General features: G+C 57.1%; 1 protein-coding gene across 6 annotated transcripts in view; it reads right to left on the reverse strand.

Annotated features, from left to right (window-relative positions):
• The window catches only part of HDAC4 (histone deacetylase 4), a 273,029-nt gene that overhangs the window by 134,213 nt on the left and 126,657 nt on the right, over positions 1-12,159 (reverse strand). For 5 of the 6 annotated variants that reach the window (XM_049101240.1, XM_025463635.3, XM_025463633.3 and 2 more), the window contains one exon: positions 4,860-4,931. In XM_049101240.1, the coding sequence (XP_048957197.1) occupies positions 4,860-4,931 (72 nt within the window). Of the gene's footprint in view, positions 1-4,859; positions 4,932-5,482; positions 5,507-12,159 lie in introns of those variants that run through there. The other variant, XM_049101241.1, reaches the window with a different exon arrangement.

The raw sequence follows: 12,159 nt of genomic DNA on the forward strand, positions 1-12,159 counted from the left end.
GGGCGGGGGCCCCGTCACACAGCGCGGAGAACGGGGGGCACGGGCTGGGGGGCCCGGGGGGGGGGCAGGCCTGGGCGGATGTTTGCAGGCCGCCCCCGGGTGGGGAGGGTGGACAGGGAGCGCGCAGGCCGGCGCAGGGCAGCGGCCTGTGTCCAGAACCACCTCCCGGAAGTGCCGCCGAGGCCCCGCGCACGGCTCCTCACACGCACTGCACACGTGCACGACTCCGGTCCGCGGACGCAGCTGCAATGACCCCGGGGCTCTGCTCACGCAGGCTCTCAGGTGAACCGGGTGGAGGCAGGGCCGGGGAAAAACTCGCAACATTTATTTAGACTGAAATAATCAAACCGTGGGAATTCTTCTCTCCATTTTTCAAACTGCAGGATTTTGCTTTGTATCTTTCTGTTCTAGATTTCTTTTTTCCTCCAAAATTGAAAGCAAACAAGCAAGCAGAAGAGCACAGCAGGCCCCCCGTGCCACTGGGGCACACGCGCATCCAGCACGGCAGATGTGCATGGTGTGCCCCCTGTCCCCGCGCCCCCCTGCGTCTACGGCCGGATGGGGCCGATCCTGCAGCACCGCCTCCCGCCTGAGCCAGGCTGGGCGAGTCCAGGTGACGACGGCACCAGAGGAGGGTGGTCGGTGTCCGGCCATCCCCGACTGGCACTTCAGCAGGATCCTTGACTGTCCCACGGCGAGCCCAGAGGCCCCAGCCTCACACACACACACGCTCATGTACACGCGGGGCAGCAAGTGTGAAGTATTACCAGGAGGCCGTGGTTCCCAGGGGCACCTGCTGGGTGAGGTATCTATCGCCTCGGTGCCAATAAGGGAGATTTTCGGGCGCTTTCCCAGGGTCACTCAGGGGGGTCTCCTATGCCTCATATTTGCATTTCCCTCCCCAGATGCATTTTCTCTCATCGAAACCAAACAACAGGACACGAAACATGCCTGGGGGGCAGAGAAGCTTCTAGCCTCAAGCAGCTCCTGCTCCAAAATTCAGGACAGCGCAGCGGCCAGACACCCTCTAAGATGTGGGAATCCACGGCAAGCACCACACCTCACTTTCTGTCTTAGTTCTCTAGAGTTTCGGCAGTTTCTTCAAGGGTCCAGAATTTTCTTTTAAAAACTGCACCTTTGTTACAGAGCCTCAAAACGCACCCTCCAGCCTAACTGACCAACACGTGTGTTAGGGGCACAGGCCGGCAGGGCGATCCATGCTGCCTGCACCCTGTACCGAGGAACGTGCCGGAGCCTCCCGGGCCACAGCTCCCAGCCTTGGGGTGGGCGCCCCGTGCCCTTTGGGTCACTGATGCAGGCTCTTCCCAGCAGCACAGAGCAGAGGGGGGTCTTGGCCCATAATTTACAAGCTTGGGGTCCTGAGGGCTCTCGAGCCTCGAGGACCCCCGTCCCTCCTTGTGAGGCGGACGTGCTCAGGGCAGCAAGGGCACTCGGCCGCTGTGCCGGGTACACGCGTGACGGGCGGCAGCCCCCCTGCAGCCCACGCGGTTCACAGCGCTGAATACACGCGTCCTGTTCTCATTCAAGCCCCGCTTTCCCCACTTTGCGCCCGGATGACGGAGGCGTTATTCTCCAAGCCCTTCTCCCAGTCAAGGCTGCTGAGCGTCTACACTGTGCGGTGCTGAGGGAGCCCCCCTCCAGCTCTAGAAGCTAACACCCAACACGTTCGGTACGACGTCTCTCTTCCGCAATAAACACGCATCGTTTTTAGAATCAGAGAGAAACGTCTGCTACTCCAAATAAATGACAACGATTCACAAATGCGTGTCTTATGGGTCTTCCACATCCCCTATAACCCAGGCACCTGCTCAGGTGGGTGTGTGATCCCGGGGCACTTCTCGCTCCCCGAGATGCTCGCCTCTCCCCCTCTCACTGGGCTGATGCCGTGGCTTCCGCAGGACTCCCGCCCGGCCACTGGGCCTGCACCTCAAGTCCCCACCCGGGGAGGGGAACAGGTGCAGCCGCGTCCATGACCGAGCTACTGCACCGGAACGGGATGCTGGACGTGCAGTAACCGTAAGGAGACCTGTCGTACCCGAGTGGCACGGCGGGCAACGGCCGTACGGTCTCTCTTTCGTGATGCAACTATTTCACAATTACGGATTTTAAATCAAGAAAAAGGAAACAAAAAGAGGGAAAGGCTTGTTTACATAGAAGAAGTGATGTTGGGGGGTGGGGGGGACGTTAAGAAATCAGAATCAACCCAAACTAAATAGCATTTTGGCTTTTTCCTTCTACAATGGACTCTTCGAGCGTGAGAGGTCATTCGTGCCTGAATTATTCCGCGCCTCAATCCCAGATGGCACAGAAACGAAAGACAGAACAGTGCTCTTCTATCGGAAGTGAGACTTTAGAAGGAGTCAGGGCATTTCAAGGCAGCCGGGATGAGGGAGCACCAGGCCAGGACGCCGCCATTCCCAGCAGCGGGGAGCGCCAGTCCCGAGGAGCACAGGCCCCCACGCGGGCCGCGGAGTCATCCCTGCAGATGACAGACGTGTGTCGGTTTGTTTTCATGCCGCCGAGCGGCACAAGGGTGCTTCAGATTAAGCTCGACGGTTAGGAAATCCGCCAGGGTCAACTGGGGTTGGCAGGGACGTTATGGGAGAATGTTTCTGCTCCGGCCGTGACAATATGGTTGTCAAGAAGTTTTCGTATTAACTTCCAGATCCTATTTTCCGGTGGAACGTAGTTGGCGGGGGTTGGGATGCGGAGCACGGAGGGGTGAAGAAGAAAGGCCTTTCGCTTCAGCAGCTTCAGAAGCACACCTCGGCGTGCAAGCTTCGCGAGCGGCGTCCCCCGCCGACCACCCGTGCACGCGCCTCCGCCCTCGCAGGCTGCCCGTGGGCACGGCTTCTACGACACCGACCACCAGTGACGCAAAAAAACACAGCGCGACAGCTGAAAACACAGCATCATCCGACTCTGGCTAATGGGAAGCTGGCTACCAGGAAGTTAAGGGACCTGCTTGAATTTCATGGGGGCACACTCCCCACGACACCACTCCTCAGGCTGGGTGGGCCCCGCAAAGGAGAAGAGGTGAGAGGGCCCATGGGGACTGTCCGGGACCCTCACAGCTACGTCACACGCCGTCCTCAGCGTCTGTCAACGGGACGTGAAGAGATGACATCCCCGCAGGAGCTACTAAAAATCAGACATATTTTTGATCCTTCTAAGAATCCTGCATCATTATCCCCAAGTCCGGAATGAGTGATCAGCCTGAGGCCACGGCCACTGGGTCAGCAGGTCCCCAGGTCCCCTCAGGACGAATCTGAAGCCCACAGGGGCTGTCTCACACTAAGCCAGAGGAGTCGCACAGCAGGTCTCAACGGGCAGGGTGCCCTCCCCAACCCAGAAATTCACCTGGAGCACACCTCTTTCTGGTCCACGTGGAAACGACACGTCCTTACCGCCTTCCCAGCCCAGCGGACCGTCCCCAAAGCCTCTTCCTCTGCCCCATACCTGGGGGAGCCCTAGGAACCTGCCTTAAGACCCACGACCACACAAGGGCTCCGCGTTTCAGCACCAGGAACACGGGCAAGCGGAACCCGGAGCAAGTGACAGTCAACCCAGTTCACTCTACACGGGCTGAAATCAAAACCTGAGCATCTCCTGCTGTTTTGAAGCCTCCCTCCCGGGAGCTGGGTCAAAAGTAAAGGCGAGGGGAGAGGTCAGGAACCAGAAGACGGAGTGGGCTGGGAGCATGGCGGCAGGTGGCCAGGCGAGCGCCAGCCCCGGGGACACAGGGCGCCAGGGCACCGTCCAGGGGCACCTGCAGAGCAGCGACAGGAGCTTTGTGTGCAGGGAGATGCCAGGAACGGCCCTCGGCAGACCACGGAGAATCACCGTGCAAACAGGGACGTCCCCTCTTCGACAGGTCCAGCCTCCACTTAAGGGGCAATGGGGAGGTTTGATGGGGGCCGGGGCAGAGCTCGGGGCCCGCCACCTCCCCACCCCGGCCGCGGCTGCCCACGGAGCAGGAGATCAGGGTGGCACCCAGGAAGGCTGGGGCCCAGGGGGTGCTGCTAAGCCAGCACCGCCAAGACCGAGGCCTGGGCACGTGGGAAGGCAAGGGTCCGGCAGGGGGCTCTTGAGACGCCGGCTGGGGAGTGCAGAGCACCCGCACACCCAGGCCTTCAGGAGGTGCTCTGCTCTCAACGAGGCCGAGCGGCCTGTGCAGGACAAACGGTGCCCAGTTCCTGGGCTAAAATCCTGGAGGACACTAGATGGGGCCGGGGCGGGAGGGCTTTTACAGAAAAAGAATGTTTCCACGGCCATCCAGATTTGGAAAACGTTGCTTAAAGCACGATATTTAGAAAGATGATACACATGGAACGAAAGACATAATCATGGCTGCTGTTCTTTTGTTAATGAAAAAAAAAAAAAGAAACCAGCAAAAGGCGCTTCGGAGACCATGTCACTGGCCGGCTCCAGCAGCGAGAAGCCCGGGCCGAGGGCAAGGCGCGGCCTGCCACCGTCCTGTGGCTGCCAGCAGCCCGACCGCGCCAGGCAGGGAAGCTCTGGCCCCAGCTCAAGCCCAGAGCTCTTTCCCACAGATCCTCCTGCGGACCGGGTCTGGGGTTACATCTCAAACAAGCAGTTGGCACCTCTGGGAGGAACACACCCTTCCGAGCCCAAGATAGAGAAGATCCGCATTCTCTGCCACTTAAATAGCATCAAGCCGATGATGCCCACTTCGCTTCCACGACCAACGGCCTCTCTTACCCCAGGAGCCCACGGACCCGACGGCCCACCCTGCTCCCCGCAGACCCCCGTGCGGTGGGGCCTCCGAACGCCCCGAGGGGGAGCCCGCGCCCGCCAGGCTGGGCGTGCTGACTTACCCGTGCTGGGCATGTGGTTCACGCGGGCAGGGTTTAGCAGCTCCACGGGCTGGTCTCGGCCAGAAAGTCCATCTGGAGGACAGAGAAAGCATTTGGCTTCAGAAACTGCTCTCATTTCAATGAAAACACTTTACACTCCGAGTCTGCAAGGAGACTCCTCGCAAACAATGGAAACGCGTGTGTCCTTCTTACTTTGAAAAGGAGCACAGGTTTGATTCCATCACACGTTATTTTTGTTTGCTGAATCAGAGAACATGAAGGACCCTTCTCGGAATGACCAGAATAGCCCCTGGGGGGAAGGATGGGCCGACGAGAGCTCGGGGCCTGCGGACCTCTGTCCTGCCTGGCCGTGCAGGCCTACTCCGTGCGGCAGCCACGTCGCCCCCACTCGCGCGGACCCAAACGGCTCTCCTGCGGAGGCCCGAGCAGTAAGGTGACAAGGACGCACACGGGAGCCCCTGCTCTTCCTCCCAGATGCTGACACACGGCCGGAGGTGCTAACAGCCCCGGGCCTGGAGGCCCGGCCGAAATCAGCTGCGGGGTGCCCGGGCGGGGGGCGGGGTGCTCAAGGAACCGAAGACACCCGAACTCACTCTCGGACAAACGCCTGGCCAGGTACTCACAATCTACAGACTCATGTCTTTAAATCCACTTTCCGACCGGATTCAGGGACGGCTTCTATCTCCCCAGGCTGAGTGCAAAGATGGAGCTGGAAGCCGGCCACCACCTAAACCCAGAGCAGGCTGCTTTTAGACTGCCTGAGATTTTCCATATTCTCTCAGATAGAAAAGAAAGAAAACTCTGGCAAAACTTCCAGGAATCACACTTTTGGTTTAAAATTAGCTCCTGACAAGTGGTGTAAACCGGCCTGCAGTGACAGGCACGTCATTATAGACGCTGACGTGGCGGTCACTCTGCGCTCCCGCTACGGGCTAGAGGAGAAGGCTGGTCTCACGGAGCAGCCAGGAGCTCCCCGAGGCAGACTTTCAAATCACGACAAAGCAAATAACGTCGGATCCACCGACTGTACGAAAACCTCGCTTTTTACCCAAAATGGATAACACCTTGCACACCCTGCACATTTAGTTACACAACCCCCATGTGTCTCTGAAAATGTTCAAAATCCAAGGATGAAAATAACAACCCCGAGGAGATCCAAAAGTGTGCTCTCGAGATCTGAAGAAAAGTCCCCCACCGCTCCGCCAAGGAAGCGAGGGAAAGGCGTGGGAGGCCTTCTCGGGGCCCTCCGCACCCCACAGTAGGGAGAGCCCACCATGGGGTGCCTGGGACTTCTCTCCCCAGACCAGCAACCCCTCCCTGACTCCAGAGACGTATGGGAACAGTTACCGGCAGTCACCAGGCACCGTGGGGCGGAGACAGTCCAGGCTCCCAGGCCGCGTCACCCCTGGTGCAAACACCAGGCCCCAACGCTCACCCCAGCTACTTGCACGAGGGCTTCTCTCACGGACCAGGGCCACCCCTGACAGCCCAGGCGCTGACCTGCATGCCTAATGCTATGACCTACGACCGCCTTCACTGCCATTCACAGGCAGACTGTGAGACCTGATGGGCATCTTTTTTTCTGAAAATAAATTACTGAAATTTATTTTGTTTATAAATACAGCAAAAACTTCATTTTCAAAAATACAAAATTCATAAAAGTGTATATATATATATATATATATATATATATGTATATGTTTTTTAAAAGTTTGAGTTCCACTGTAAATACTTTCAAAAACACCAGAAGGCCCCTCTAAAAATCCTAATCCAGCTGCAAGTCTCCAACAGGTGAGGGTCAGGAGCAAGGTGCTGGGAAAACCAGCCCATTCAGGGCTCTGCAAGTAGGTTCAGAGGAGGACCTCAGCTCCCAGCTGAGCAAAGGCTCCAGAACCAGAAACAGTTTAGAAACCACGAAGCCAGCGCTCGTACAACGAGGAGACTCCAAATTGTAGGAGCAGTTAGTAGCAGCACCAGGCCAGCATCCCGCCTTATATAAAGACCTTCCCTTGAATTTAGAATCAAGCTGTTTATGTCTGCCCCAAGCCCCAAAGGTCGAATTACTCCAAAGCCAGATGCATAAATGATGCATAATAACAGGTTACTTTTATCCACACTATGCGGAGGAGATGCATCAAATCTCAACGCAATCAATTCAGAGTGTAAGTTAAAAGATATGTGGTTATTAGCGTGTCCAAAAGTATCGCCCGGGTGTCTTAAATCAAGGTATGGCTTCGCTGAGTCGGCTCATCCTCAGAGTTTCTGGACGCTGGATGGGGCATGTCCCGCTGAGCTGCCGGCTAGAAACCAATCACATGCATGTGCCAGCTGGCCCACCAGCACACGGTGCCGTCTGACCTGGGCATGCTCTTGTCCTGCTGTCTAGAAAGGCCGGGCCCCGGGACCCGGAGAGTGGAGGAGGGCACGGCCTATGGCTGTGATAGGTTTTCATCACTTTCTTCCCCTTGAGTCCATAGGGTCTGCTCTGGAACCCACTGAGAAGGCCGAGCAGGTGCCACAGACGCGTGCCAGGAGAAGCAGGCCGCCCGCCACAGGGAGCCCCCACGCCGCCCCCCACAAGGAGCCTGCCCGGCCCGCGCTTGCACAGTGTGGATCCTGAAGCAATTTCTATAACAATTGCTACATCATCTTCAACACACAAAACACAGAAAAACTTCACTGAATAAAAAAAGTCCACCCCGTTCCCTGATGCACATAATTAAAGGGGATCCGTACTTTGATGCTGCGCAAAAATTTGTATTTTTTTGCACCAACAAAGATACATGAGAAATCCACCTACAGGTTACCTAATGAGAGGTGGGGAGGAGAGGTGAGGGCAGGAGTGGGGGCAGGGAGGGCGGAGGGGAGAGGAAGAGAGGGCAGGGGAGAGAAGGGAAGCGGAGAGGAGAGGAGAGGAGAGGAGAGGAGAGGAGAGGAGAGGAGAGGAGAGGAGAGGAGAGGAGAGGAGAGGAAGGGAGGGGAAGGGCCTGCACACAGGACCGGGACACACGCCACACGCCTGCGTGGTGGGCACCATTGAGGGTCCCACTAAGGTCATCTGCCCTTCCCCGCGGGCCCAGGACACTGAACATCTTTCCACGCGCCTCCTGGATGCTCTCAAATCATGCCTTGTGCCCTTTCTAAAAAAAAAAAAAACAGAAACAAAAACAAAAACACTGGGTTGTCTTTTTTCCTCACTGATTCAGGGGAACTCTTTACAAGTCCTGACCGTGAATTCTCGGGCAGTTACATGCCGCGGACATCGTCTCGGAGACCGCCTTTCTTTACGGTCACATGCATCAATCCTTTTATGGCGTATCCTTCCCTACCTGGAGGCTGCAAAGGCATTTTACCATCCCGTCACCTGCACGTCCCGTGGCGCTCCCTCTCACGCGTGCCTCCCATCTCTCTGGTCTTGACTTCTATACACCGAGTAAGGAAGGGTTCTTTGGGTTTTGTTTTTTTGTTTTGTTTTGTTTTTTTTCAATGAAAACAGCCAAATGTCTCACCAACTATTAAGACGCCTTACTTTCCCGGCTCATCAGCACACTGGTTCTATCAGACACCCAATCTCTGTCCTATTGGCCAATCTGCTTATACCTGTGCCAATAATCACACCGTTAACTCCTCACATCCGGCAAGAGTCCTTACTCTCTTCTTCAGACCCACCCTGGGTTGATGTGGGCCCTTTACCACATAAATTTTAGCATCGGCTTTTCTTCCAAAAGACAGGCAAAAAAAAAAAAAAAAAAGAAAAAAGAAAAAAAAGGAGAAGGGGAGAGGTGGGAAGGGGCTGGGATGGGACTAACTCGCTCTGCCTGCGACCACACAGCACCTAGAGTTTGGGAAGAACAGAATCTCAGCAAATTACATCTTCTAATCTGTGAACATGGGATATCACTTCACTTCATTTCTGTCAAAGACGTTTTAGAGTTCTGAGTGCAGAGGAACTGAAAATCTTTAGATTTATTCCTAGGTGTTTGCTGTTTCAAGTAAAATATTCTACACAGCACTATGAATTTAAATTTCTACTCGTTGGTCGGTAGACGGGCAATAAACCACCACATGTGGGTTTTAGATCCCAGCATCTCGCTCCTCTCATCCCTGTCGATCCTTTATCTGCAGGAAACGTGACTTTCCATGTGCAGGATCATGTGCCTACGACAGTGACAGTTTGGTTTCCCTTTTATTTCTTTTTCTTGCCTTATCCTGTTGGCCGGGAGCGATGCTACATCTGCACAGAAATACTGAGAAACACTCTCGCTGTTTCTGATCTCACCCCTTCCTCCTCCTTGCATTTCCCAAACCTCCCCAAACCGAGGGCTCTCAGCAACACAAGTGGGGATGCCAGCAAGCTCTCATGAATGTAGCAGAACCGGATACATTACTCTCCTCAGCTGTGCTAAGAGGGGCTTGTCTAGGGTAGGTGGGAACGTGCCACCCGCACCCCCGGGGGCAAGTGCCCCCCACCCCCCTGAGCAGCTGGTGGCCACACACATAGTCATGGGGTCCGAGGCCTCCAGCAGCAGAAATCATGCAATGTCTTCATTCCAGCCAATTTTCCTACCCGTTTTTATTTTGTCATACGAACTTTTTATTTTAGAACAGTTGCGGATTCACAGAAAAATCAAACAGCAGACAGCGTTCTCACACACCCGCTTCCCCCACGACGGGCGCCTTCCACGAGGATGGCGTGTCTGAGCTCCAGTGACCTGAAGCCCCCCGCGGACTCGGGTTCCTGGGCTTTCCCCGCCAGCCTCCCACCCAGGATCCCACACGACCCCAAGCTGTCACGGCTCCTTAGGCTCCTCCGACTGCCCTTGTTTTTGATGACGGTGACCATGTGCAGGAGTACGGGTCACGCATTCTGCTGACGGTTCCCATCACGTGACATCACGTGCTACCAACGTGACACCTCACCCGGGTCGGTCAGCGGCCTCGGTCCCCTGGGCAGCGTGGGTCGGTCAGGACTCCCTGTTATAAAGGCACTTGATTCCCCGTCCTTAGAATGTTCTCTGACATAAAGCCCCTCTCTGTCGCCTGCGCTGCTGAGAACGGTATCGGCTGCCCTTCTGCATCCACTGCCCAGGATCAGCGTGAGGGACAGGCTCCCGGGGACGCAGCGAGGAACACCCGGCTTGGACGGCCGCCTGGCCTCTGGGTCCCGAAGGAGGAAGCAGGGGCGGGGTGCAGAGGGCAGGGCCGGTGGGGCACGCCAGGGCCGCTGCGGGCGCTCGGGCCAGCACTCACTGCCACCGGCTTGGCTCAGAGCCCCGCCCGCCTGCACCCAAGGTGGGACCCCGGGCTTCTCCACCTCACTCCTCAGACTCGGGGCGCGTCTCTGAGGCAGGGAGAGCAACAGGCCCCGCTGAAGATGTGCTGAGAATTAATTCTGCATCTCAGGGGCGACCCTGGGCCTGGTGAGCAGCCAGCAGATTTTCTAGCAGTAAGAATGACAGTGCCCCCCGCCCCCTCGCCATCATCTAATCCGGTGTGATGTCAGCTCTCACAGGGAACATGCTAGAATGTATGCCAAGAAGGGGTTCTTCCCCATAAATGCCCGAGCTCCAGTTGGGGTTTTGGCTTTCTCTCTGCGCTGGATCCGCTATCACTCCTGCGCACGCTGTGATGAGCGGGAGGGTCTGGGGGGCGAGGCAGCTCGGCTTCCTGGGCGCAGGTGGGCACTCGGCCGGGGGGGGGGGGGCTCGAGCTGGGGCGGCCGCCACACACTGTGCTCGGAACGAGGGCCTGCAGGCCCAGAAGGCATCTGGTCCTCCCCCTGCCCTTCCAACTCCGGACGCATGTGCACCCCTAGGAGAGACCGGTGCCAGTGGGGGTCAAGGTGCCTGGCTTCGGGTTGACAGCACTGAACCAACGCCCGGGGCCTGATGCTGAACAAGAGAAGCCCGGGTTTCCATAAAAATGAACATAATGAGAAAAGTCACATCCCTGCAGTGGGGACACTTGTGTTGGGGTGTGTGCTGGTAGGAAGCTCAACGCAGGCAAAAGGCTAGAAGAAACACGTAGGCCTTTGTATGAGGGACCTCGGTTCTCCCGCCTGGTGAAAGGACTTGTCTTTTCTTGCGAGCACGGCAAGAAAGCCCCGTGTGCTGCAGGCCCGGCAGCAGGAAGACAGCCTCTGGCCCTCCGCACACAGCAGGTGTCTGCACAAAAGCCCCGCAGGAGAGAATCGCCGCAGGAACGCTGCCCCCCACCTCCCGCGGGCGTGGCGGGGTGCACACCTCCACACCAGCCCGCACGTACTCTGTCAGGACGTGGATCACTGGCGTCAGGATGCAGGGGCCAACACACCTTCCTACGATGTCGCTGCATCTCCCTGCACCGAACCCAAGCGAGCTACACAATTACAAGCTGGACACCGGACCCCCTCGTTTATTTAAATTATAAAAAGGGTTCGCTATATTGAAACGTCCCGGCTCAGAGGTAGAAATGACTCATCAGGTCAGCAAACTACTCAAAGGGCCCCCAGGCCCGCCCCTGACCTGAACACCCGGTGGGGTCTCCGACCTCCACCCCAGGAGGACTCGGCGGGCCAGGCTCCCGCCTCCTCTGCTCAGGGACCCGCCCTCCGCGACCACATGCAGCGGTGCCCGAGCCCAGGGCGGCCGTCACCCCTCGGATGCCCCACGAGCTCAGGGCGGCCCAACAGGCACTCCCGGTGGAGTCCCCCGCGCGGCGCCCGCTCCGGAACACCAGGCGAGGTCTGCGTGGCCTGAACCTGCCCGCTCACAAGAACCCATCCCCAGTGCGCTACGTGTTGTGGGTTCCTGAGGCAAGTCCCGCGTTCGCTTCTGTGTATTTATCAGAAAACGGTGGAGATGGAAGACACAGTGTTTCTCAGCAATATTTCTTCCTTCGGGAAGACGTTCCCAAAGTCCAGGCTGACCTATGAAGTATTCTTCTGCTTCACCTAAAATCGAAACTAGCTCTAGCTCCCAGTTTACAGGAAATACGAGCTTAGAGGGACGTGGTGAAGAGACGGCAGGAGGCTGAGACCGTCAGGTGTGGATCGGGAAGCCGCCCAGGCCGCTGACCAGCTCCTCCCAGGGGCCCGGCGGCTGCGGATTCAACCCCAGACACGGCCCCAATCCCAGCATCCGGATCTGCACACGCACCTGCGACAAGACTCTTTTTTCTGGGACCACCGGTGAAACCTGAGCGGTGGGTGCTCAGCTACGACGTGATGTTTGGGAATTCTTCGTTTTGTTGAGCGTGAGGAGGGGATTGCATCTGTTAGAAATACGTGCCGTGGTATTTATGGGAAAATGCTGTGGCATCT

This window comes from Canis lupus, chromosome 25, assembly GCF_003254725.2.
Source record: "Canis lupus dingo isolate Sandy chromosome 25, ASM325472v2, whole genome shotgun sequence".
NCBI lineage: Eukaryota > Metazoa > Chordata > Mammalia > Carnivora > Canidae > Canis > Canis lupus.